This window comes from Parambassis ranga, chromosome 9, assembly GCF_900634625.1.
Source record: "Parambassis ranga chromosome 9, fParRan2.1, whole genome shotgun sequence".
In the NCBI taxonomy this organism is placed as follows: Eukaryota; Metazoa; Chordata; class Actinopteri; family Ambassidae; genus Parambassis; species Parambassis ranga.
In genome coordinates this window covers 13,336,175-13,360,016 of record NC_041030.1, presented here as the reverse complement: position 1 = coordinate 13,360,016, position 23,842 = coordinate 13,336,175, and the positions used below count along the sequence as shown (strand labels likewise).

Here is a 23,842-nt window from a genome sequence, read left to right as displayed (position 1 = left end):
CCAATTGCACGCTCCCTCAATGCTTGTGGCATCTGTGGCATTTTGCTGTGAGACAAAACTGCACATTTCAGGGTGGCCTTTTATTGTGGGCAGTTTGAGGTACACCTGTGCACTAATCATGATGTCAGATCAGCATCTTGATGTGGCACACCTGTGAGGTGGGATGGATTATCTCAGCAAAGCAGAAGTGCTCACTATCACACATTTAGACAGATTTGTGAACAATGTTTGAGAGGAATGGTAATATTGTGTATCTGGAATGAAGTTTAGATCTTCAAGTCCATCTCATGAAACATGGGAGCAAAAACAAAAGTGTTGCGTTTATATTTTTGTTGAGTGTAATTCACCTTTCACAGTTAAAACCATTTCCTACCTGTTTATTACAGATCATGTACTTTATTAACAATCAATCCCAGAAACAATTATAAAATTAAAATGTATGTAAGTGCACAAAGGGTGCAGTCGGTGCTTTAAGCAGAAGTGAAAAGTGAAAGACGGAAAATGTCTCCAGTTGGGAAGTGCCATCTTTTTTCTATTTGTTTTCATTATTATTGTGGCACGGTTGATATATTATGAATCTGGGTTCCAATCACTGTCAGTGGTACATGTAATAAAAAACCATGTTTTAATATTGTCTGTCTGATTCCATCACGCTGAGAATTATGAAGTGTTCTTCATTGTCAGTGTAACAGATATTAGTGCAGATAAACTGAAATTTGTTTGACTGGCAGAGACATTATTGCTTGGTTACATCAGGCTTGCATGGAGCCAACAGACCTACTTTAACAAGAACTTTATATTGTTAAAATACTTTTGTATCATAATAAAACTGATTTTTTTATTTGCTAAAGGTTATTGAAATGAAAATATTATAAAGTGAAACTGAAATAAGAAGGCTTTAGTCTCTTACTTTTACACTTTTATGTATTTGGATGTTGTTTGGTGCGCCCATTTTACTTCAACTTATCTTGATACACTAACTGAACCCCCACATTATCACATGTAAGCAGAGGTGCTTCAGCAGACAGTAATAAAGTTACGGATGTATGGACTGTCCAACATGATACTGGGGGTTCACATCCTGTTTCGGACCATTAATCCTTTTTTTTTTCTTTATTTTCCATTGCTGCTTGGTGAGGTTAAATCAACAAAACTAGACCTTTCCGCACACTACTGGGGTGATGAGACTGAACTAATCACTGGCCATTAAAATCAACTTCAATTGTTTTTTCATCGCTCAAACTAATGTGAAAGCCTAAACCTTTAACAAAAAAGTCAGCACCCATTTGCATCGCAAAGCTGCAGATGCAAAACAGAGTTTAACTGACAGCTCAATACAGGGAAATAAAAAAGATTTTCATGCTTTAACGACATTCAATTCATATCTTGTAGTTTTTCACTTGGTCAAACAGTACAAGAAGTGTGAAGATGACACCCAAATTCCCAATTTTTTTCACTTGTCACATACTACTTAGCCAAACAAATCAAAATAATTATCTGATAAAATAAATGAAAGATTAATCAGTGATTAAAAGATTTTTTTGGGTTGCAATTTAGATGGCTGAATGCGGGGAAAAAAGTAGTGACAGGGGCAATCTCCTGCTGTTTGAAAAGTGCTTTTATCGAAAGACTCTCTATTTAGTTTCAGCATCCAATTAGATTATACTCCAATTATAATTGTCAAATTTAAAAAACATAAAGCAACACATTATTATTGAACCAATTCCTTCGCCATGGAAAAACCCTCACTCTCTCTACAACCGATAGGACCTCTATTAATCTCAACATCATTGGCAACAGTACCAAATTGACAGACGATGTGAGGAAGAGATGCGTTTGAAAAAAAGTGACTGACAAAATGCCCAGTCAAACCTCTCTGCTGTCGCTTCAAGGGACAGGCCTATACTTCAGTGATATATAGAAGAGAGAAGAGAGGAATTCCACTGCCTCAGGTTGAAACATAGGTCCAAATTAAATTCCACTCGTATTCTCTCCCAGCACTGCCTGAGGGTATCCCACGACCTCTGCAACAGAAAGGTCAGCATCAGGAAGGGTTGGCCAGGAAGACGGAAGAGGGAGTGGGTGAAGTGGAGTAGGAGGTATAATAAAATAGGGATGAAAGGGGGAAGAGGGGAGAAAGAGAAGCATGTAGGTGGAACGAGGACATAATTCAACAAAGAGGGACTGGGATCAAGAGAAATTATATTGGAAAGAGGCACTGGATTAGAGTGGGAGAGAAAAGCAAACTCTCATTTAAGCTATGCTTTACTCATAATCATCTCTCCTTTTATATCTGCCATTTTCCAACAAGATGTCGGATTCTTTCTTCTCCCCAGACAGGTAATCAACTCCTATCAGATCCAGACCTCAAGCTAAAGTACAGATCTGTCACGGGCTTCAAATATTTGAACTATTGAGGTGTATTTGATTTACGCTGTCAGAAATTTAAGCATCCTTTGAGGGCACACCATAAGATAAGGCACCATGATGTCAATGTAAATAAATCATGGCTTGCCTGTTATTCAATATATATTTAACCAATCTAATCTTCATAGAGTGGATTTGGGAATAGGCAGATTTAGAATTCATACTGTCAACCGAATAAATGATCATAAATAGCGACTGGGTAAGCTGGACTTTACTGCAAAACAAACAGTGAAAAACAAATAAAAAGTAGCTAATGGCAACGACAGGGGAAAAACATTATAACTTCTGAAAGTCTGATAACAGGTCTCCCCAGTGTTTTTAATGCACTGTAGAAAAACAGCCTCCATCCTTTCAACTGATGTGGCACTTCTTTTATATTTCTGGTTTCAAAAGCCAGGAAGTGTGAAGAATTCCTTCAACAAAATGTTAACCTTTACTGCTAGATGAAGCTTTTAAGTCCAGGTCCAGAAGATGAACAGAAGATACATGCATAAAAAAAGATAGTTAAGACGTACTTTTTGCCTTTCATCTTTTTTTATGTATCATGATTGTGATTGTTTCCTGATTAGACTCCTTTAATATCCATCCCAATGGGGGGCCGTTGCCAGGGCTACAGCTTAGGCTGTAGCGCAGCATGTGGCTAACTGTTACAGCTAAGATGTCCCCGGGTGATTTTTCATTAACTGGTCATAAAGCAGGCTCTGTGTGGAGCCACGGCACTTGGCTTAAGATCTCCACAGAGCATTCAAATGTACTGCATATAAAGAAAAACGTGTACTACAATGGTGGTTATAATGGTTTCAGTCAAATATGCAAGTTTTTGTGCTGCTTATTTTCAGGATATATTCTGTTGTATCTATTCTTCTTTTTCCCTTTCTCTGTAAAGTCCCCTGTGCATGGCACTTCCTGTCCCTGCTAATCCTGCCCACTTGCCTGAGGAGGGCTGCACACAGACATGTGCTACCTCTGTGACATGTGGTGCTGCCAGACGCTTCTTTTCACCTCAACCTCAATGGCTCCCCACCTGCAAACATGGCCAGTTATGTTTGTAGGGACACACAACATAGCTGCAGGAACTGCAACTGGGAATTGGACCTAGTTTAAAGCCATTGTTAAATATTTAATCACCCCATGTGTCCGGCATGTAAAGAACATCTCCTGCTGATTATTTGAACTTTGCAGACCTCAAATATCCAGACCTATAATGGTTAGCGCATGACAACGTCCTAACACTGACATTATGCCGAGTCTGTGTAGGAAGGTTGTCAAGGCTTCTATTGTCTGTGTTAGGATTTAGCAAACCAAGGATTCTAAGACCATCCATCAGCACAATATACTGCAGCTTGACAGGAAACTCCACTGAGCCATTGTCATGAAAAATGGCTAACACTGCAGACAGTTATACGAGCCAGAGACATTAAACAGGCGATCAGAACCACACTGCCTAATGGATCACGTTGAGCTTTCTAATTACTCTCATCACACTCACTTAGGTTCATTTGTGATACACGATAAAATGGAACTGATTCACAATCAGTTACATCACAACAATACAAGCCGAAATGTGCACGACATACTTACAAAACCACCACACATATATACTACATATATGGAAATGAAAGCAGCAGATTCTATGTTCTGCCTAATGGCCTTTTAGTGACAGGGAAATACAGCACTGACGAGGCTAGCAGAAATAATATTCCTTACTATTCAGACATTATTTTGCTATCACGCAGGGCGCAGCAGGGGGGAATTAAGTGGACGTCCTTTGCCCAGATGAAGCTCGCCATGATCTGATCTATACAGGAAGGCAAGAGTAGAAATTGCTAATGTGTAACATTAGTATGCCCAGTTACTAATTCAGATGCATTTGATGATATTTTCATGTGAAGCACATGTGGATTTCTCATCTCACACTGTGCAACGTAGTAGCAGTTCTCACTCCTGCTGCTTGTCTTAGCAGAACTCCTGCTGCTTTTATGTCCTACCACATAAAATCAGTGGGTCTCAGAGAGACTTTAAGCAGCGCTGTAGCCTACTTTATCATAATTTTCAAAAGAGTGTTATTTGTATTCATTGAGACTTAGATAATAATGAAAAAAAGAGCTGTGACAGTTAGTACTGGACCACATAAAGTTGAAATTCCAGTGATCTACTCGGCATAGAATAATTCCAGTTCCCTTTGTTGTACAGCTGTATTTACATTACTTTTTACAGACACAGGACTTTAAATTCAGAATACTGTGACCAAAAAGCAGAAGTGAAGTTTAAACCTTGATACCACAAAGCAACATCCCTAAAAGTAATTCTTTGGAACCATCTAAAAAATTCAGACAAATTCCAACTGTGAGGAAAAGCTGTGCATTCTGTTAGTCTGTCTGCTAACTCACTGTGCCATCGGCTGGCTTCAACACATCACACACACAAGACAAACTGTTAAAACAAGCGAAAAATGCTTGAATTAGGTCAAAAGAAAGACCAGCTCTATTGAAACCAAGTGCATACATGTAATGGATGCAAATCTATTCACAGACTTTTGCAATCTTCTTGACTGAATGTAAGTACGCATAACACCTGCTCTACTATAATTAATCAGAATATCAGTTGTTTTAGTGTCACATGACATAGGTCATTACTTCCTTTGAAATCTAGGGTGAGGACATTAAAGCTTGTACCTACAATTCTTTGGCTTCTATGATAAGTTCAACATTACCCTTTAAACTCGCTCTTTCTGGAGAGCAGTGTCAATTGCAGTGTTAAGGTCGGTGCTGAAGACCTTTGCCTCAAGGTGTAGATAATGCTTCTAACCTTTGCAGTTAATCAGAGTAAACACCACCTGTTATCCAGAAGGGCACTTGAAAATCCTAATTTTGTATCTTGAATATTTAAATTTTGTAGGAGGAGTTCACATAATTTTCAGGAGTTAGCATCATCTAACACTCAAATCTAGCTGCTGCTCTACAGTTTTTCATTAGCACAGTATTTAAATGCAAGCCAACACAATCCTGTGTCATACAGGGCAGAAAAAATACAGTTTTCACCACCTAAACCTCATTGCTAAATTATTAACACTATCATGTGTATGCTTTTCACGAAGATATTTCACAGACATGGCTTTCCAATGTATTACACCAGAAACTGACAGATAAACTCAATAAGCAAATAGCAGAGTCCATCTTCATTTGAATGCATGTGCTTAACTTGCCAGTATTTAAATTTGTGCTTCTGATATTTTCATCGTTAGCTTTGACAAAAAGCCCCCAGGCCCTCGGGTATTATGGTTAAGTTCCAGTTATGTGTATGTTGTAGAGAGCCAGGTTATTGCTCCACTTGTGCAACAAGTGCCGAATTAACGTGTCAGAGTTGAAAATTTCAGCAGCATAATAGAGAAAATGTATGAATCAGGAAGAACACAATCCAAACCAATAATGATATTCTCTTTTTTTCACTCATCAACTGTTTTGATGTTCATGTCACAGCTGAAGAGTTACCCTGGAGGTGTCAGTAGACTTTCAAATGACACAATTCACTGAAACCTCTTTCTAAGCTTTAGATAAATTGAGGCACTGTTGTGTGACATTGCTCTAAGATGCCCAATGGCTATGGCAATATAATGTTTTTCTTAAATAAATATCTAACAGAATATCTCCCTTAAAGTTTGGAAATTTGCAATCACTAAAGTACCATGAAATGATTTAATATTAAACTCTAGCTCTATTATAAAATTATTAAAACATAAAAAGCATGGCGATGGGATTTAGTTCAGTCATGCTTAAAATTGTTTATAGTAATTAGAAAAACGAAAATTGTTACAAAACAAAATAAATATTATGATGAAAAGGGTAAGAATCAAGTATGCATGTTTATTATATTAAGTTAAAATTGAAGCAGTGAGAAAGACAAACAAATAAAAGAAAGTAATTGGCAAAGATGTGACCTGATTTCTTCAGCCTAAATGAGCAATAAGAGAAAAAGCATTAGAACATAAAATACTGTAAAGGATGGCCCATTTATGAAAGTAAAAACTTGGCATTCTCTGCTGTTTTTCTGTTAAGCAGGGTTGAACAGAGGTGCAACATGAACGTTGTGCCTGGATGACAAAAATTCCAACAAGGAGAAACTGAAAGAGAAATGGAGGGTAAGGTAGACGTACCTTAGCCAGTGTCGATGACTGCAGACGCTCCGTGGCTGATTTAAAAACCGCTGTTTGCTGCTGTTTGTAGCTTTCCTCTGTCTTCTTTTCAATCTATACAAAACATTCAATGTTTACATACAACCATGCACACATACGGTATATACCTGTCGATAATATATAAAAGATTAATGTATGGTTTGAGTCAAGCCAATTGAGGCAAATACTGCCAAATTGCAGCACTATTCTCATGGTGTCGAATGAATATGGGTGTGATCACCGATGCCTGCTACAAAAGGTATCTCTAAAGAAAAGGTGAAAAATACCATCGATTAATTACAATATTGACAGATCCTACTACCTCATACTGTCCTGGGCTTGGGGCTTCCATTGATTCCTTGTTGTGGAAAACTGTGATGCGTTGAGCAGTGGAGCCAAAACCTCCTTTCCTGGTTTGCTCTAAAAAGGCCTTTTTAAAGCTCTCACGGGCTAAACCATACTCGAACACATTGTAAGATCCAGGTCCTGGACAGAGTAAAGACAGGAATGATCATTATTTTTTTTCACAAATACTACATAAGCTACTTCTCATCTGTCCAAGCAATCAAGGCACGGTGGTTAGACAGCTTTGGCTTGGTGTCATTCCGCCACTGTGTGCATTGTTCATCACATGCTGACATAGACTGTAAATGACATTTGTACCACATGTGCGTTGCTGCTATTTTAATATCTGTATCCTCCTCTGCAGTATAATGTCATGCCTACATGTGTGAAAAAAAGCACAAAAAAGAATTTTCCTCTTCTAATAATACCAAACACAAAAACGCAACAATATTATAATATTATATAAAGTCAACATTTGTGCCTCTCTGGCAAAGAGAACAACATTAAAGGTAGGGTAGGAGATTTTCATTCTGATGCACATGTGTAACTTCTCTTTACAATCTGATAGCAACCGATTAGTTAGGCAGTTTCACTTTAAAATGAAGAATATTAATCATCTGTGGAAGCTATAAAATGCTTAAAACATCAGCCAATCCCCCGAATGGACCCTGCGTGGAGTATTGGCTGGTTGTCACTCTCTTCCTGCTCTGCGCGCACCAGAGAGGTACGTGCATGATGGCCGAAGTCACAGACCGCAGCTCATCTTCAGGTAATGCGCTTCAGGGTGAGCTCCGAGAGAAAGGGGCGTGTGTTTACTTTCTTTACTTTACTTTTTTAAATCTGGCTGACTCTCACTGAGTTTTCAAAATCTCCTACCCTACCTTTAAGAACAAAAAAAAATAATGGCTTCAGCGTGTCACAACAAAAAAATAACATTTAAAATCAATCATTAACGCTCCCTTTAGAGCGGCAAATGCTGTTTAATTTCCCTGAGGGAGTCATCCCAATGGGGTCAATAAAGTTTAGTCTAAGTCTAAGTCTTATATGGCTGCTGTTGAGTATCATATTGGCAGCTCCAAAATCAAAGTTTGACTTTTAATATTCTCTGTATTATATTTTAGACGCTAAACTAGAAGCTGGTAATGACTTATACCTCTGCAACATAATGGGCCATGGGACAATATCAGCATGCCGCATGCCACACACACACACACACAGTCAATTTTTTTATTTCCTTTCAAAATGTTAATACAAGCTGCAAAGCAGTACTTATTCTTAATTATGACTTGTAAGATTAAATTTAATAGCCACGTCAGTTTAAAACTGACTTTATAAAAAAACATGGGTTGTAAATTACATTGACTTGTAAAACTTATTAATACTGTTCTCAGGGATTATAAGGCGACAATCTAGTGGGAGTGATGTTTGACACATGACTGCATGCTTGTGTACAAAAGCAACATTTCCTGTCTGTTGCACAGAGATATGAATGGCAGGTCTCTGATGAAAAGCTGGATTGTATTTGAAACATATAACAGAATAGAGTAAAATAGCTTTGAACAGCATCCAATTCCAACACAGCTACAGCAGATGAATGTACACATCCACACACACGTACTGACCTGGTGTGGACTCTTTTTTGTGCTTAGCAGAGAAGCGCACTGCAGTGATGCCAAATGGGCTTTTCTTCACTCCTGTGGTCCTCTTGAGCAGCTCCAGGGCACAGCGTGGGTCATTATATGCACCAACAGGGGGAGACACTTCCTTCACAGGGTGGAACCTCTGACAGAGGGAGATGAAAGGAAGCGACACAGACAAAGGAGTGAGGTTCCAAACAGACAGCAATGTCCAAGCTCACTCTGAAATTTCACAACTCAGTGATTAATAGCGCTTTCTATTGATCAAACAGATCAGCACAGTATTCTCTACACAGCGCCCATCTGGAACACAAAAACAAATCCAGCTGTGAATATCTGTATATCCACAGACTCAACAGCTGTGTCTCATCTCTGTTCAGGTCATGTGGGACACAACAACAGAGAAGGGTCCCCTGGTAAATACTGTGTGAGCTCACACACAAAAGAACCACTTTCATACTCACTGCCATTATTGCTAATAACTGTGTTTTGCAGTAATGTAGTGATTTAGTATTGTGCTGTAACAGTAATATACTGTTGAATGTGTACATGAATGATAAAACCAATAAATACAATGTATGGCATAGCAGGGATTTGAGCTAAATGCTAATGTGATAGCATGCATCAATGTATGTGTTGCAATGTTTTTTCTACTTTTGGATGTATAATCATACATTGGTACAGAAACTTAAGCTATCACCACAGCTGGAGGCATATGTTATAAGATAAGATGGTAGTTTCTCTGTACAAGAAAAGCTCTTCACAAACAACTAAGGCTATGCTCAGACTGCCATGTTCAGACACAGAAATCTGACTTGAGCCACTTCAGAATATGGTCCTAAGTTTGATATACAGTATATCAGATTCATGACCAAGTCGCATGAACGTCTACCATCAAGATGTCAAAACCTGATTAGTGTAAAAAAAAATATATATATATCAGAATTAAAACAATAGGGCTTGTAATGTAAACATAGCCAAAACAAACTACAGGACAATAAAAAGAAACACAAAATAGGAACAAAATACAAGCAGAACATAGCATTGGGACAGGGAATAAGATATGATAAACAGCATCTTCATCACAAATATAATGATGCACACAATCAGGTATTAATGTTCTTTGACCGTTGTGCTGATAGCCTATTGTACCAGCGTAGGCAATCAAGAGGCCGCAGCAGATAAGTTGCCTATTCAGTCAGGATTACTGGAGGCTGGACTCTAAATTTCTCTTCAGCCTCTCACAGCTAAACCCTTCAGCAGGTTGTTATCAAACACAATGAGGGCATGAAGAGAACTTGATTCCATCAAATACCAGCAAGGGGACACACACACACACACACATTTCTCCTGATGATGTTCAAATATAAGATTGATCTTAAATATAACTTATTTGTTGGAAACATGCCAATCATTGATTTGCACTTTCCATTTAAGCAAGATGCAGCAATAAGTTATTCTGTAATGAAATTGCATTAGTAATGTGCAGTTAGATTATTGAGCTTTTAGGCAAAAAGAAGGAATGAGAGGAAAAGAAAATCAAGTAAGGAGTTATAGCTAGAAAAGGAAATTAAGAGGAGTATAAAATGGCAGAGAGGAGAAGTGTTTGGGTTAGAAATTGACTGAGTGTTTGAAGACGAGCAGAAATCACAAGACGCGTTGTTCCAAGGCCAAACCATATTATATTTCAAAGTCAGTTGTGGAGCTGAGGGTCTGTGGCCATCTGTCAATCCATTTCTGCCCTGCTGGCTGTGGTAAAGTCTTATTAACTGGCACATTTTCTCTACTGAACTGACACACTGAGCTTTGTTGGCACTTCTCACAGATGCTGAGGGGTAGATTCTTTTGTTCTGTCTCTTGTTGTCCCATTTTCAAACACATATGATAAGAAAAAGCCTTTTTGAAAATTACACCAAAAGCCAAAATGTTCTCAGTCCAATTTAGTACTGTGTGTATTTCAGTGACAAAACATCTTAACAGCAGTTAATGTGGAATAATGAGGCCACAGTATGAAGCCACTGCAGAGGCAGTATAAGTGCTCTCATGTCCTTCTGGCACCAAACATATCCTGACATCCACTGTTAAGGTTAATTTAGGAAGCCAGCCACAAAAGAAAGACAAAGCCTCAAAAGAAATATGTGAATCCTGAGACTATACGATTTCAATTTCAGATTGCACTTTTAAATGTAAGGTGGCATGAGTGGTGCTTAATGACAGCAGGTGACGCAAACCCTATGTAGGTCTCATTTAACAAAGCTTGGTTTGACCTTTTGAGTTCTTTGCCAAGCCTTCTAGTCTGCATCCTACGAAGGGTGCAGCCCTGAACTGGGACACACATACAGTGCACAAGCAGAGGGGCATCAGTCAGACATACACATGTACAGTAAGCATACTGTTACCAGACCACAGCTAAAAAAGTAATTGAGGATTAAGCCAGAACATTCTATTTGGCATCAACAATTAAAGTCTGTTTCATACATTACTTAATAATTTGCTATAGCTGAGTTTCATGCCTTCATGTCACTGGCATCACCAAAAGTGTCTAAAAGCTTAGGATCACTGTTGCTGGAATCACCTGTCACAGAAACCTCATGTGCTAAATCCAGTCACAAACATTATCATCACACATTACCTCACTAGTTTTGCATAATCAGATGAGAATCTTACCTCTAAATATGTGAGAAAGCTTTGTGTATTTTGCAGGATCTGTGTTCTGGGTTCTGGTAATTAAAAAAAAAAAACAGCCTGCCGATTACTTTCTAATATTTGAGAGGATTTGCCACCATTGTTAAAACTCAGCAATTCACACCAAAACAGTCTAGATGATAAGCAGCACTGCAGGCCTCGGAAAAAAAAATAGGAATGTTTGATTTTGTGGTGAATTGTCCTTTTATTAAGGAGCAGAGATATGAACGGGGGGATTAGAATGCTAAATACATACCGAAAAGTCTTGAAACACAAAGAATAACCAAAAAAATGAATAAATGAGCGGTGCAAAGTGTCTGCTTTATGCACTGATCTTAGGAAATAGAGATGTAAAAGAGAGGTGAGAACTGGAAGATTCCAACTGTTATGCTTATCGTCCCCTCCTCCTCCTCTCCATCCCTCCACAGGATAACAGTGTCAGATGGAACCGGACTCACAGGGAGACGAAGATCTAAGAAAACTGTCGCTCTTAGTTCTGCAGTGGAAATGACTTGTGACACATGCACACACACACACATACACGGGCACCTTGGTGGGTGTCAGTGACGACATCAGAGGGTAGACGCACTAACCCAGCATGTGGCCAAGCAAATTAGGTCAGAGCAAACTCTGACACACACACACACACATGCATACACACATCAAATAAACTTCAGAATCTTGCATCTGCTGCTCTCACTAGGAAACTAGAAAAATGTTTGAGATGTTATAAAGGTAATTTTAGGGAACCTGTGTGTGTGTTTTGCACACACACAAAAACACGGGTGTTGCTTACATGTCAGAACTCGCAAATCTGCATCCGTCTACAATTCACACACACGTCAGCTATGTCTGAACTAATGATTGTGTGTGTGTGTGTGTGAGCACGCACTATGGCGTTGTGCGTATCTGTCGGAGTGATAATTAAAACATCAGTGAGTTTCACAGGAGTGAATCTGCGGGCCAGTGCCACAGAGGAGGAGAGGGGAGCTATTCCTGAAGCGTAAATCTACACAGTTTCACATCCTTCATCTTTGCTCCTCCGAGTCTCTTAATAAACTCGTCTTCAACCCCATCTAAAGAAACCCTCCATACACAACGCATCAATTAAACAAGCCCAGTACTGCTCACTGTCGTGGATCTGTAACTGATCCTAAGCATTCCATATTAAAATCCAGTCTCCTTTGAGAAGCTGTAAAGTGAATATATTTTATTGCTGTTTAAAGATTAGGGTTAAGTAATCACTACTATATAATCTCAGTGTCTTTACTGTTTATAGAGTAAGAAAGAATAAGTTGAAATGTTTTCTAAAAGGTGTTCTGTCAATTAACTTGGAGGTAAATAACTACAGTGTTTGGTTTTGAAGCAATGCTTAAAGAAGCTGCTGCGTGCCACCTGATCTGCCTGCAAGTATATCAACACACAGAGCTGGTTGTGATGTACCTCTGTTTGTGAGAGGAAGGCGCAGCTGAACTTTGGCAGATCACCATCAGACTTGACAGGCTGCTCAAACTGACTTCTGATGTGGTACTGGCCCGGACCAGGAACTCCCTAAAAGAAAACCAAAAAAGGAATACATTAAATCAAAGAGGAATTAGGGTGAAATTTTTTTTCTTTTAGGTGAAAAAGAGAAGGAGGGAGTCTGAGAAGGTGACAGAGACACTGAGAGTGAAGAGAATAAACAGACAGTAAGTCGCTTTGTTTTTCTGTTGCTGTTTCACCACAGAATGGTACGCAGGGGTGAAAAGGTAGTGTGGTGGTAGTGTGAAGATAAACTAAACCAAAGATTCAGCAGAGACAAATTAAGTAACTGATGAGTAAAAAAGAGCACATTTGAGTTCAAGTTAGACAGACCGGCTTTACCAATCACATCAACTGCTACACCATTTCAGAGCAGTAATTGTTGCAACAAGCAAACCAGCTTACACATTTCAAGACTCCCAAGAGCCAGGACATTTCTGTATTTGTGGAAAAACTTAAGTTATCTAACTACAGTATGACTGCAGTAAAAAGCATGGATATCTGTGGTCGCTGTTACCACCCTGAGGACAGCTCAGTCTTTATTCATGAACATGGACTACAGTGCCCTCTTGTAAGACACTTGCTTCTTGTCTACACACATATGTCACATACAGTATGCTGATGTAGAGGAAGGTTGAAGACATTTTTCCCTTTTCTCTACTGAAATGTTCAGGACACCTGCACATTTACCATTTAAAAATCCCTAGATGCCACGCTTATTATTCACTTTCTATCACCATGAGAATATGGTACATCAATAAAAATCCTCGAGCTTAGTCAATTTTGCTCCATCCTTGCACAGTGCAAATATATGGACTGAAATAAAGGTCGATAAGATTTGAGCTTGTGAAATAATGTTCAAAAATCCTTTAAATGCCTGTGGTTGTATATCAACATCCACTATAATTCAAGTACATGAATGTGCAGGAACGATTTATGATGGCAGGGAAAAAAAATGCCAGCTCCCAAAGTTCTCACACTGCACATACAGAGAGCATGCTTTCAAGGGTCAATGCTTGTCACCAAAAAGTCTGCAGCCTGTTCACTGCAGGAGTGTTGCATTTTATTGCACATCTATGTGAAAGGTACAGAGACAGAAAGTTGTTGTGCCTTTAAACTGGCAGCGGAGGCAGTGACAGCACCAAAACAACAGCTGTGTGAAAGGGTTAGGCGGCACAGCATGACAAGCCGCGCTAGATACCGATACGAACACTGTAAAAACCTTTCTGAGGGTTCTGAGGGTTCTTGGCAAACAAGAGATCTGTTAAGTGCCTCTGTGTAACAGACACTTAACAAATATGCACAATAGTGACCAGATTTGGTCTTTTTAATAACACACATAATATGGTGTTTACATGCGTGGGATACTGTGAAAACATCAACCATAACCAGGATACCAGTGCACACAGTCAAGAAAGTTTCTGCAAAACAGCTCTGCTCAGAATTAGTCTGAAATCTCTGTCGATATATGATATAGTTTTATAGCACTAATTATTTCTCTAATTAAAATATTATTTCTGCAAATATCCCTTATTTAACTCCATACAAATACAGCACACTTACATTACATTTAACTGAATATTTAGTGCGACTGTTTTACACATATAATGTAGATAATCCTATATATCGTGCTGTGCCAAGTATTAACTTCTTCCCCTGGGAGCTGTGCTGCTTCCCCATTTCTAAAAATAACAAGTGCTGCAAACATAATAACATCTCATAGTATTAGTGTGGAACCCACAACAACTTGTTTTTACAGAGTGATATCAGCCACTGCACTTGTACACTATCTGTTTATCTTTTGTTTACAAAGACACACTCTTTAACAGTTTGTTAAAGTGTCTGGCTCCATCATTGCCCTTGCCATGTCAGAGTGCCTATTTAATGGAAAAATCCTATATACAGACTCTTGCACTCTATGGGCCTCTAGCAGCCCCAAGCCATTAGTGGTGAACTGTCTGCTGAACTCCAAGTAGTAAAGGTGTTTGTCCTCAGTGTCCCTTCTGTGGGAAATGCCCCATCTGGTCAGCGTATGCATGTGTGGGAGTACATCTGAGTTGAGATACTATGTAGTAATGATGATGGATGGAGGTGATGGAGATGCAGCCATCATAGTAGGGGATTCAACTACTATGTGTTGCACACAAAAAAGGACAAACGGCAAAAATGTTGATTCAAAGTCAAAGAAAAATATTTTGGTCATTTTAGTAATATGTTAGTAAGTAAGTAATATATTATGTAAGGCAGGGTACAACACATGAAATAAAATGTCATGTGTGATGAATTAGGCACAAAAACCGAAGAGAGGAGAAAATGAGAAAAGAGAAAGGCTTAAGTGCCTCGACAAAAAAGAAACATTCACATTTCCCTCATAAATTCCAACCGCACATTTTTCAGCTTCACACACTCCGACCTACCGATCGGAGAAATAAGGCATCACAAAGCATTACTCTGCCAGAACAGTCAAGTTCATATGCAGGTGAGTAACTCCCCTCCACTCATCCAGCTCCAATGCATCAGTGTGTGTTTGTATATGTGTACTATTGTTGGCAGTCTGTTGCTTAAGCTTGTGTTTTACTGCCCTCTACGGGTTATGAGATACAATGATGAATAATAACAAGAGAGGGAGGGGAGGCTGAATGATTTCATCTTTAATCGAATGCACTTGAATAAATCCAGGATAAATCTGAAGCACTTACCTTGACTGTGTTCTCACTGTAAATTATGTTGCTCTTTTATGACTCACTCTGATTCTGCAGTTTTCATGTAAAGAATTAATCTGCTGCAAAGTCTTAAGGAAGAATAGAGACAAGGTGTCTAAATACATGTCAGCCTTATGGTTTCAAGAGACTAATAAAACATGTTAAGGCATCAAATTTCAATTATGAACATTTTGCAATATGAATATGTTGTGATTCAATAACTTGGGGGCCGCAGCACATGTTGTCCATGATTTATTCATCATGTAGTTATGAGGATTTTCCATTTCCAAGGTTCTTTCCATAGGATCGTTTTTATGGTTCAGTGTCTCTCATGGGTTAATTTATTTTCTGTGGTCAATTTGATTTGGTCAAACTATCATGTCAGTACTGCTGCTGAGTTACATCCCTTGGCTGATCCAAGACACATAAATAAAACACAACATTTAAGCACATTTCTATACACCGACTATAAACTAATAACTTATGTCCCCAATTATCTTGGCAGCAAACTTCAACTTGTTACTCACAAATTATTTCATTTTTTAGTTAAAGATTCAAGATATTCTCCATTTATGCACATAGGAATTCTTTTTGCAGAAAAAGTAGCTTTAACAAATGATCCATGGGAATTCATAGGAAAAAATGCAAATATAGAGGAATATTGGAAATTCCTTCACAATAACTGCAATGTTTGTTAAGAAGCAGACTATTGTGTCTCATTACCAATACATGCATTTACTTAATTCAATTATTTCTACCTGCTCACACACAGGCACTCCATCCCTAGTCTACCAGTCAGAGCAAACTAAATTACTACTACAACTACTACTACTACTAAACTAAAACTACACCCTGACTATCCACTGTGTTTATTTAGTTTCAAGGATTTTGTAGCCTTCGGGCTTTGCTTCATGTATTTTCCATGTGTCAATAACCGATACACATAAACGTCAGGAAGCCAGATTCCCAGCTCATTCCCATATCAATGCTCATGAACCACTGCTTCTTTGGTAAGTTTTGAGGATCACTGTCAAGTCCAACTGCCTTTCATTTAAGCAGATAATCATCTGTTTTACCTCTGTATTGGCAGTTTCCCCTTTGCTGAAGGCAGGCAGCCATGTTGCTGGTTGTTAGTCCAAGTGAAGTGTGGGTAAATGGGTATTTTCCCTGAGTGAGGTGAGATCACTCTACTCTCTTCATTGTGCTACTTCATAAGCTGACCATGTATCAGTGGTTGTCTTGCCCACACATACACAAAAAAAGGTTTAATTACCACATATGGCCACAGTGGCAACTTGTCAGCAATTTCCTTTGACAACTATGCCCCTTAGTGTACCGCTTTACATTGATCCCAATCCCTTAAAGCTTTTATTATCGATCCAAACGTGTATGTATAGAATCACATTGACACAGAGCCACCAACATAAACACACACACTCACCTTTTTATCCTCTTGTCTGGGCACCAGCTCATGGTAGCGAGGGATGACAAGCTCAGCTCTGCCTTTCTGCTCCTTTTGAATGTTCACATTCTTATACTGTGTTTCTTGGGCTCTGCAACAGAAAGAAGCAATGACAATGTCTTTCAAAACAGAAGACACAGGCAAACAAACAGAAGAGATAAATACACAGAGGAAAATTGTTTAAAAGCATACACAATAGAAGAGAAAAACTGAGGAGATAAAAAAATGTTGAGGGAAAATTGAAGAGAGATGTGTGATTGAAAATAAAATGGAAGTGACAAACAAAGCAATACAGATGAGAAAAGATACACATGGAATATAGAGAAATTGGAACCAGGAACACAAAAAGTTGTCACATACAGAACATGTAGAGAATTGATTATTGAGTCATTTCTTTCATTATTATCTGAGCTGGATGTCATCCCACCTGAGTAGAAGTGCCTAGTAAGCCACATCCTCCATCAATAGAAATGCTATGTGAAAAATTTCAAATGCACAATGCACTGGCAGTAGGATCAAAGCAATGTTTTACTGTGGTGGACAAGCTTTCCGATTCAGCACACAGACCTCAAGAGCAGTGAACGTCTGAGATTAGATGTCCTCAAGCATCTAATCTAACCAGATCCCTTGGCTCTTTATCCCTGCTTCAAAATGTAAATTTATGAAAATTTTGTTACAAACATATGCATTGATGGTAAGCCATCATTTGTTTTTGCTAGATATATCTTAAGCAGCAAAATTAACACATGTAAATATGCTGATTAAATAACAGATTTTAATGTTACAAATTTAAGTCAAATAATACTTTATTATATCAATAACCAAATATAGTATAACCAAATGATTGAACTTTTTGTGTTACTCACATCTCAGGGTAATATTGTCCTGGACCTGGTCCCAGCTCCACTGTTACTTCACCTCTCCTGCTTGTTCTATTGCCAAAGTGGATGCCTTTGTATTTCTGTGCAGAAATCATCACTGACTAGAGAAAGAGTAAAAAAGAAGAGGTAAGGAGTGGTTGGAAGAAAAGATTGTCTAGAAGGAAGACAACAAGGTAACAAGATGATAAATAGTTGAACAAAATGGTAGAAAACAGAACTGACTCGAAACAGAACTGACTGATTTGTACAGATCTGCTTACTCTTCCAGCCCAGGCTCTTGAAGTTGGAGCTGAATAATGGTGAAGTTCAACCAAATGCCAGAGTATGTCAGAGATGTAGCGGAAACCTTACTTTCTTTTATATCTCTCTGAGTTTTACAGCATGTTTCATCTGCCTCTGGCCTTTCAGACAGGACCAGTCTGACAAAGGCTTCTTTGGAAACGGTCAGCTGTGGTCAAACCCAGTTTAGATATATTCTATGTGGGAATAAAATGTCCAGAAATACTGTTTAGAAAAACAAAATTATATTTACTCTGTGATTCTGACATGGAAAAGGGTTTGTCAGTATTTGACGCTAATGCTACTTTTGTGTGTATGTTAAATTTCCAAAGTTATGAGCCCTGAAATTGGTGTATCTATGTTAAATATACCCACAATTAAAGTGTTTTTATTTATTTTAATAGTTTTTACTGTTCATAAAAACATGCAGTGGATTCCAGTTTGTACTGATATTAGTATGTCCACTGCTTATTCATCAATTTTAGAAAATGTCTTTTTAAACAAAAGCAACAAAGTGAAACATCAAATATCAAAGCCCAAACTTGACCCATCTGTCTCTGCCTATTTTGCCGGGACTGGCAGTGAGTCTCAAAAAGTTTCGAACTCCACATGGTGCCTGTCGCCTTATCTCAATTTTAACAGTGACTGGAGGACGAGATCAGAGCTTCTGTCCCCTGTGATCTGCCAATCATGTTGTCTGAAGGGGGAGATAGGAAACAAGGTTGTTCAGATGCTTAAAGTTAAAAAGAAAAACATAACTCTTCTGCATCAGTCTCAGACACATACAAGCACCGTGATGGTATCGTAGCTGGCACGCAAGCTCAGAGGCACAAATTGCCTATTTATGTCAAGGAGAGCTTTAAAAAGCAAAACAAAAACACAGCTCAGTCAGTACAAAAACATTCATTCCATCCTGATAAAGTGGAAGAGCAGGCTATATATTATTTAAATGAGAATAAAGAAAAGGCAACCAGAAATAAAAGTCTCTGTTGGTAGGTTGGTGAGAGGCTGAAACACACCATACCATATAGAATTTAGATGATATGAAGATCAAAATCTGATTTCTGTGGTCAGTATAATAAGGATCAACAGAAAAACTGTCATTTATAACACATTTCATGTATGTGTCCCTGTGGCTATAACTTTTTTTCCCATTTATTGTCTCTCAAATCTACTTCAGATTGTCCTTATATGGCTGAAAGTTGTTTAACACTTTCACAACAGCTTGCTTCCATGCTCAGGGTTCAGTTACTTATTTCCTCAAATAAAGCCGCAATCAGAACATTCCGAACAGGCGTGGTTTGAATCAGCACTGCGCTATTTGACGTAATAAGGTGAATCATCAGTGGGACACAGCTCTTATCCTGGTTGTTTGTAGGAGCAGATCCCCACAAAGCTGTAGGCTGCTCAAAAGTCATTCTTTAAATGTCCAGTTAGAATGTACTGCAGTCTTAATGTTAATGTTCCAAACTTGCACTTTCTCCTTTGTACTCACACAGTCTGAGCTTTGTATCACTTCCTGGCTGATACACTGTAAAACATTTCAGTTTACTCTAAATGCTTCTTACTGCAGATATTTTCAACAGCCACCATAATATATGCCTGTTCATAAATATCTGTGAGTCTGTACCAGCCTATTAATTAGACGCTTCTTCTGTTCATTAGTCTGTTTCTAATTCTGTTTACTGAGTCAAATGTAATTCTTTTGTCAATGCAGCCTTCAACCGTGAGTTTAAGGTCGGTGGATGAAGCCGATTAAAATGTTTTTGTGTTTCTCAATAACAGACGGCCAGAAAACAAAGTTACGTTCTTTTGATTTCTGTCTAATGTCTTATCATTCAAAGGTTGTCCCAGCCACTTTGAAGTTACGTCCTCAGACAACCACTTAATTCCGCTTCTCCACACTTTTGAACTCAGTCAGAGCATGGGGCGGGGGAAGTGTCTGAGTGTAAAGAAATGAGTGTGTCAGATGGATGAACAGAGGAAAGGAGACAGACAGAAACAGAGGCTGAACTTTCAAAGGGAGAGCAACAGAAGTTGAGATGGGGGGGGGGGGGGGCGCCTGGATGGATGCACTGCTGATAGCCCTAAATCACAGAACGCCTCTGCGCCTGCTGCCGGGGTGTTGACACAACCTCAGCCAACACTCAAGGACGCTGTTGACTTCCTCTGGTCATTAACAGATGAAAAATTACTTAATTGAGAGCCAGACCAGCAGGCGTGTGCATTATTTTAAGTGAATATTGTAATATAGCTTGAAGAATAATTACTAATGGCTCTCTTTGTTGGCATGTAAAATGGATGAGCATTGGTGCGCTGTGGCTTTTTTTAAGTGGAGCTGCATTCATTAGCTATGGAAATGGGTTATGGGCCAAGTGAATGAGGTGGGGTGGGGGTTCAGCGGTGCATTAGATCTGCCTTACACTAATGGACCTCGCCTCACAGCAGAGTAAGTACACTCAGGCACACACACTTGGTACAGATTAATGAAAGCACACATGTGCGCACAAATGTGTGCTTCACACTCTCTGATGGATGTACATTTAAACTTCAACAGGACTGTGTATGCGCGTGTGTATTCGTCCTTACCGGATTGTAGTAGGCTGGCCCCAGGGTTGTGTCCCTAGGCGGGGGCTGTTGCTTGCAAAGCACACCAAGAGCATCCTCCTCGTAGCCATAGGCCTGGCCTGGGGAAGGAATGGATGGAATATCTGACTGATGAACCAGCCGGAGACTTTTAGCCTGCAGCTAGTGTGGAGAGAGAAAGGCAAAGAGAAAGGTATGGAGAGAGAGGCAAAAAGTCAGGGTTGCTGATGGAAAAATGCCCCAGCTTACAAAGCAGCTGCACACTGCCTGGGGCCAATATAGTTTGAGACTGAGGGAGGGACAGAGCGAGAAGGAATGAGGAGAGACAGAAGTGAAGAAGTAGAAGAGGAGAGTAGTACAGAAGTGCAATGGGAACAATATCTGCTGAGAGAATTTCAGTGTAAATGCAAGGAAGTTTCTCTGCAGGTGAGAGTATGTTCAGATGACTACGTGCTATTTGCATAATTACACCAACCATCAAAGAAGATTTTCTGTTGAAGGGCTTGTGAGATCACAGCAAGGCTCAACTCAATATTTTCACCACTACACTTTCACCTCTCATAAAGCTAGAGGCTACTAGTGTGTCTGTCTTCAACACCTTTTCTTCAGACTTCATGCCAGGTAGTCATTTAGCTAAACGATAAATGTGTCTGCTTTGCTACTGCGTGTAAGTGCTTCTCCTTTAGCGCTCATACCACTCAAGACATTTTGAAAGAAGGGTTTGCAGTTTTAGGGGAAGCGCTGGACTTGCAGTGGCACAAGCCACCGCTATTTGTCCAATGTGATGAATAGCAATAATAAAATTGTTGAGAGGTTTTAGGCCAAAATCTTCCTGCCTTGACTGACTGAGTGTTATTATTAGACTGTAATATTAAATCGAAGACAACTCATCTATGATATTGATAATACTTTACTTTTATCTGTTTAAATAATGTTACTGTCCACTGTTATGTTACTGTTTCCAATGAAACGAAACACTGACTGAATTTGTTTTTCACCTGCCTTGCTCAAAATAAGCATCACCAAATGCGATCCATTTCCAAATGAACAGCAGATGCATCAGATGGTTTTCACAACAGGGGAGATGAATCGCTCTTACCCAAAGTCTGGAGTGAAAGTGTTTCTTTCCACAGTTTAAAATAGCAGCCTATAATTCCCATAGATTGGTGTTGTACAATCTGCAAAACGCAGAGCTGCCAAAGTTAAGGACTAACATACTGGCAAGGTACTTCATGTAAAAGTGTTGGCAGTCACTTCATTTGGAAGAGGTACTACTATACATAACTTTGGTTTGGCAAATGGCACAAAGACCACTCTGACTGCTGAGAGAAGTTGTGTATGTGCCTGTATTTTTATTGTGTTTGTGTGAAAATTTAAGATGTTAATTGTGAATGTGTGTGTGTGTGTGTGTGGTCCTGACAAAACTGGAGAAGCAAACTTTGGACCACATGCAGAGCTGTTAACTTAAATGAATGACATAACAAGCTAAAAAAGAGATTATTCACAAGATTATTATATCACAATATTTTACCGCCACTCATAACTTCACCCATATGCCTACCATTTTTCTGCCAAGCTTCTGAGGCTGTCCTATATTAGCCGTTGTGGCTGTGAGCACATTTTCTGAGGCAGACAGCACATTGTAGGCCCCGGGGCCCGGAACCTCTGACACCACTTCCCCAAAGCGCATAGAGCGGTTCTGAAGGCTCCGGCCACCGTGGATGTTCAGCTGCATAAATCAGAGGTTTAAAACAAAGAGAGAATACAGTCAAAAGAATATATTCACATCACTATAAAAATATGCACATGAAAACAGATCTGTTCACTGTCCAGCTGAAAGCACACCCAGTCTATGACTGTTAACTAAATGTTGGTCTATAAGCTAAAGTACCTTGACAGGTGAGGAGTCATACTGTCCAGGCCCTGGTGTACTCTCACTGGACTCACTGACATCGGACAGCCTGCTGGTCATAGACAGGAATGGGGCATAGCCACCTGCAATAGGGGAACAAATGTGTTAATATTGTATTTAGTGTGTTATGTTTTTATTAAACTACGTAACGTAATTTTCTTACTGTTTGCCGTTTTAAGTCATGTTAGCATGTTGTTAAACGGGTTATCAAGCTAGTTAGAGTTAGCTTATGGCTATAGTTTGTTTTTTTTAAAGTAGCTCTACATTTTCGACAAATTTCTTTGGCGATTAAAAAGTTTTTAGACTATTTTATGTAACTCATTCCTACTACCTGATATCCTGTAATTACGCCGGCTGATATCGTAGGATCCGGGGCCGACTGCAGGTGAAGTACCACTTCTCGTCACGAAGGTCACTCTTGGAGCTCGTCCATACATTTTCTACTGTGTCTATATTAGTTCAGCTTCATTTGTTTAGCATACAGGCACCTGCTTGAGTCGGCAAGAAGACATATGTTTGTTATTTAATTAAATTATTGAGCTCCGGGGTAAAAAAAAAAAACATTCCTCCACTGCCCCCTCTGTGTGCCGCGTCTGTTCATCGCTCGCGTTGCGTGCGTCGTTGCTTGGTTACGGCACAACGTTACGCGTTACGCTCCGCAGCAACAGGAGACAGGAAACACACACAAAGGAGATGCAGAGAGGTACCAAACCTAAACCTGTCTCTTCATGGCTGCATCACAGGAACATTTTCCTGCCTCCCATCTCCTTTATTATAACGTTTACCGATGAAATTACATTTATTATATTTACATGTATTTATTACATATATTTCTCTTAGATTAGATTCACAGTCCAACCCTGCCATCTAGTGGTTGAATGAATTGTGACAGAAGCAAACTATGCATTAAACTGGACCTATAGAGCTCTTTCAAAGCGAAAAACTAAACAAATGTCATCATGGCTGGCTGGTTCTAAAAAAAATAAAACATTCCTGCATCTGCTCTTGTTACTACTGCTATAGGATATTTGATCTAGTTGGCCCAACAACATAGTGAAAATTTGAACATGAGAATTTAGGGGAAAGCTAGCTAAGAAGTAACAAGTACCAAATAAGTGTTTGTGTTTAGAACAAGTGTTTCATTCATTTTTGAGAAAAGCAAATCTCAATATTATGTCAGAAATTAGAATCATATAGATATGTACATGTACATGATCCTAACATGCGAATATCA

The 23,842-nt window shown here is 39.1% G+C and overlaps 1 protein-coding gene across 1 annotated transcript in view; it reads right to left on the bottom strand.

Annotated features, from left to right (window-relative positions):
* The window catches only part of stpg2 (sperm-tail PG-rich repeat containing 2), a 40,134-nt gene extending 17,065 nt beyond the window's left edge, over nucleotides 1–23,069 (bottom strand). Inside the window, exons 1-10 of the mRNA XM_028414905.1 lie at nucleotides 22,940–23,069; nucleotides 22,588–22,691; nucleotides 22,258–22,425; nucleotides 20,700–20,858; nucleotides 17,817–17,932; nucleotides 16,930–17,041; nucleotides 12,709–12,816; nucleotides 8,566–8,725; nucleotides 6,921–7,084; nucleotides 6,581–6,673 (exon numbers count right to left, since the gene is read on the bottom strand). Coding sequence (XP_028270706.1) covers nucleotides 6,581–6,673; nucleotides 6,921–7,084; nucleotides 8,566–8,725; nucleotides 12,709–12,816; nucleotides 16,930–17,041; nucleotides 17,817–17,932; nucleotides 20,700–20,858; nucleotides 22,258–22,425; nucleotides 22,588–22,691; nucleotides 22,940–23,045 — 1,290 coding nt within the window. The 5' untranslated portion in view covers nucleotides 23,046–23,069. The remainder of the gene's footprint in view (nucleotides 1–6,580; nucleotides 6,674–6,920; nucleotides 7,085–8,565; nucleotides 8,726–12,708; nucleotides 12,817–16,929; nucleotides 17,042–17,816; nucleotides 17,933–20,699; nucleotides 20,859–22,257; nucleotides 22,426–22,587; nucleotides 22,692–22,939) is intronic.
* Nucleotides 23,070–23,842: the final 773 nt, after the last annotated feature.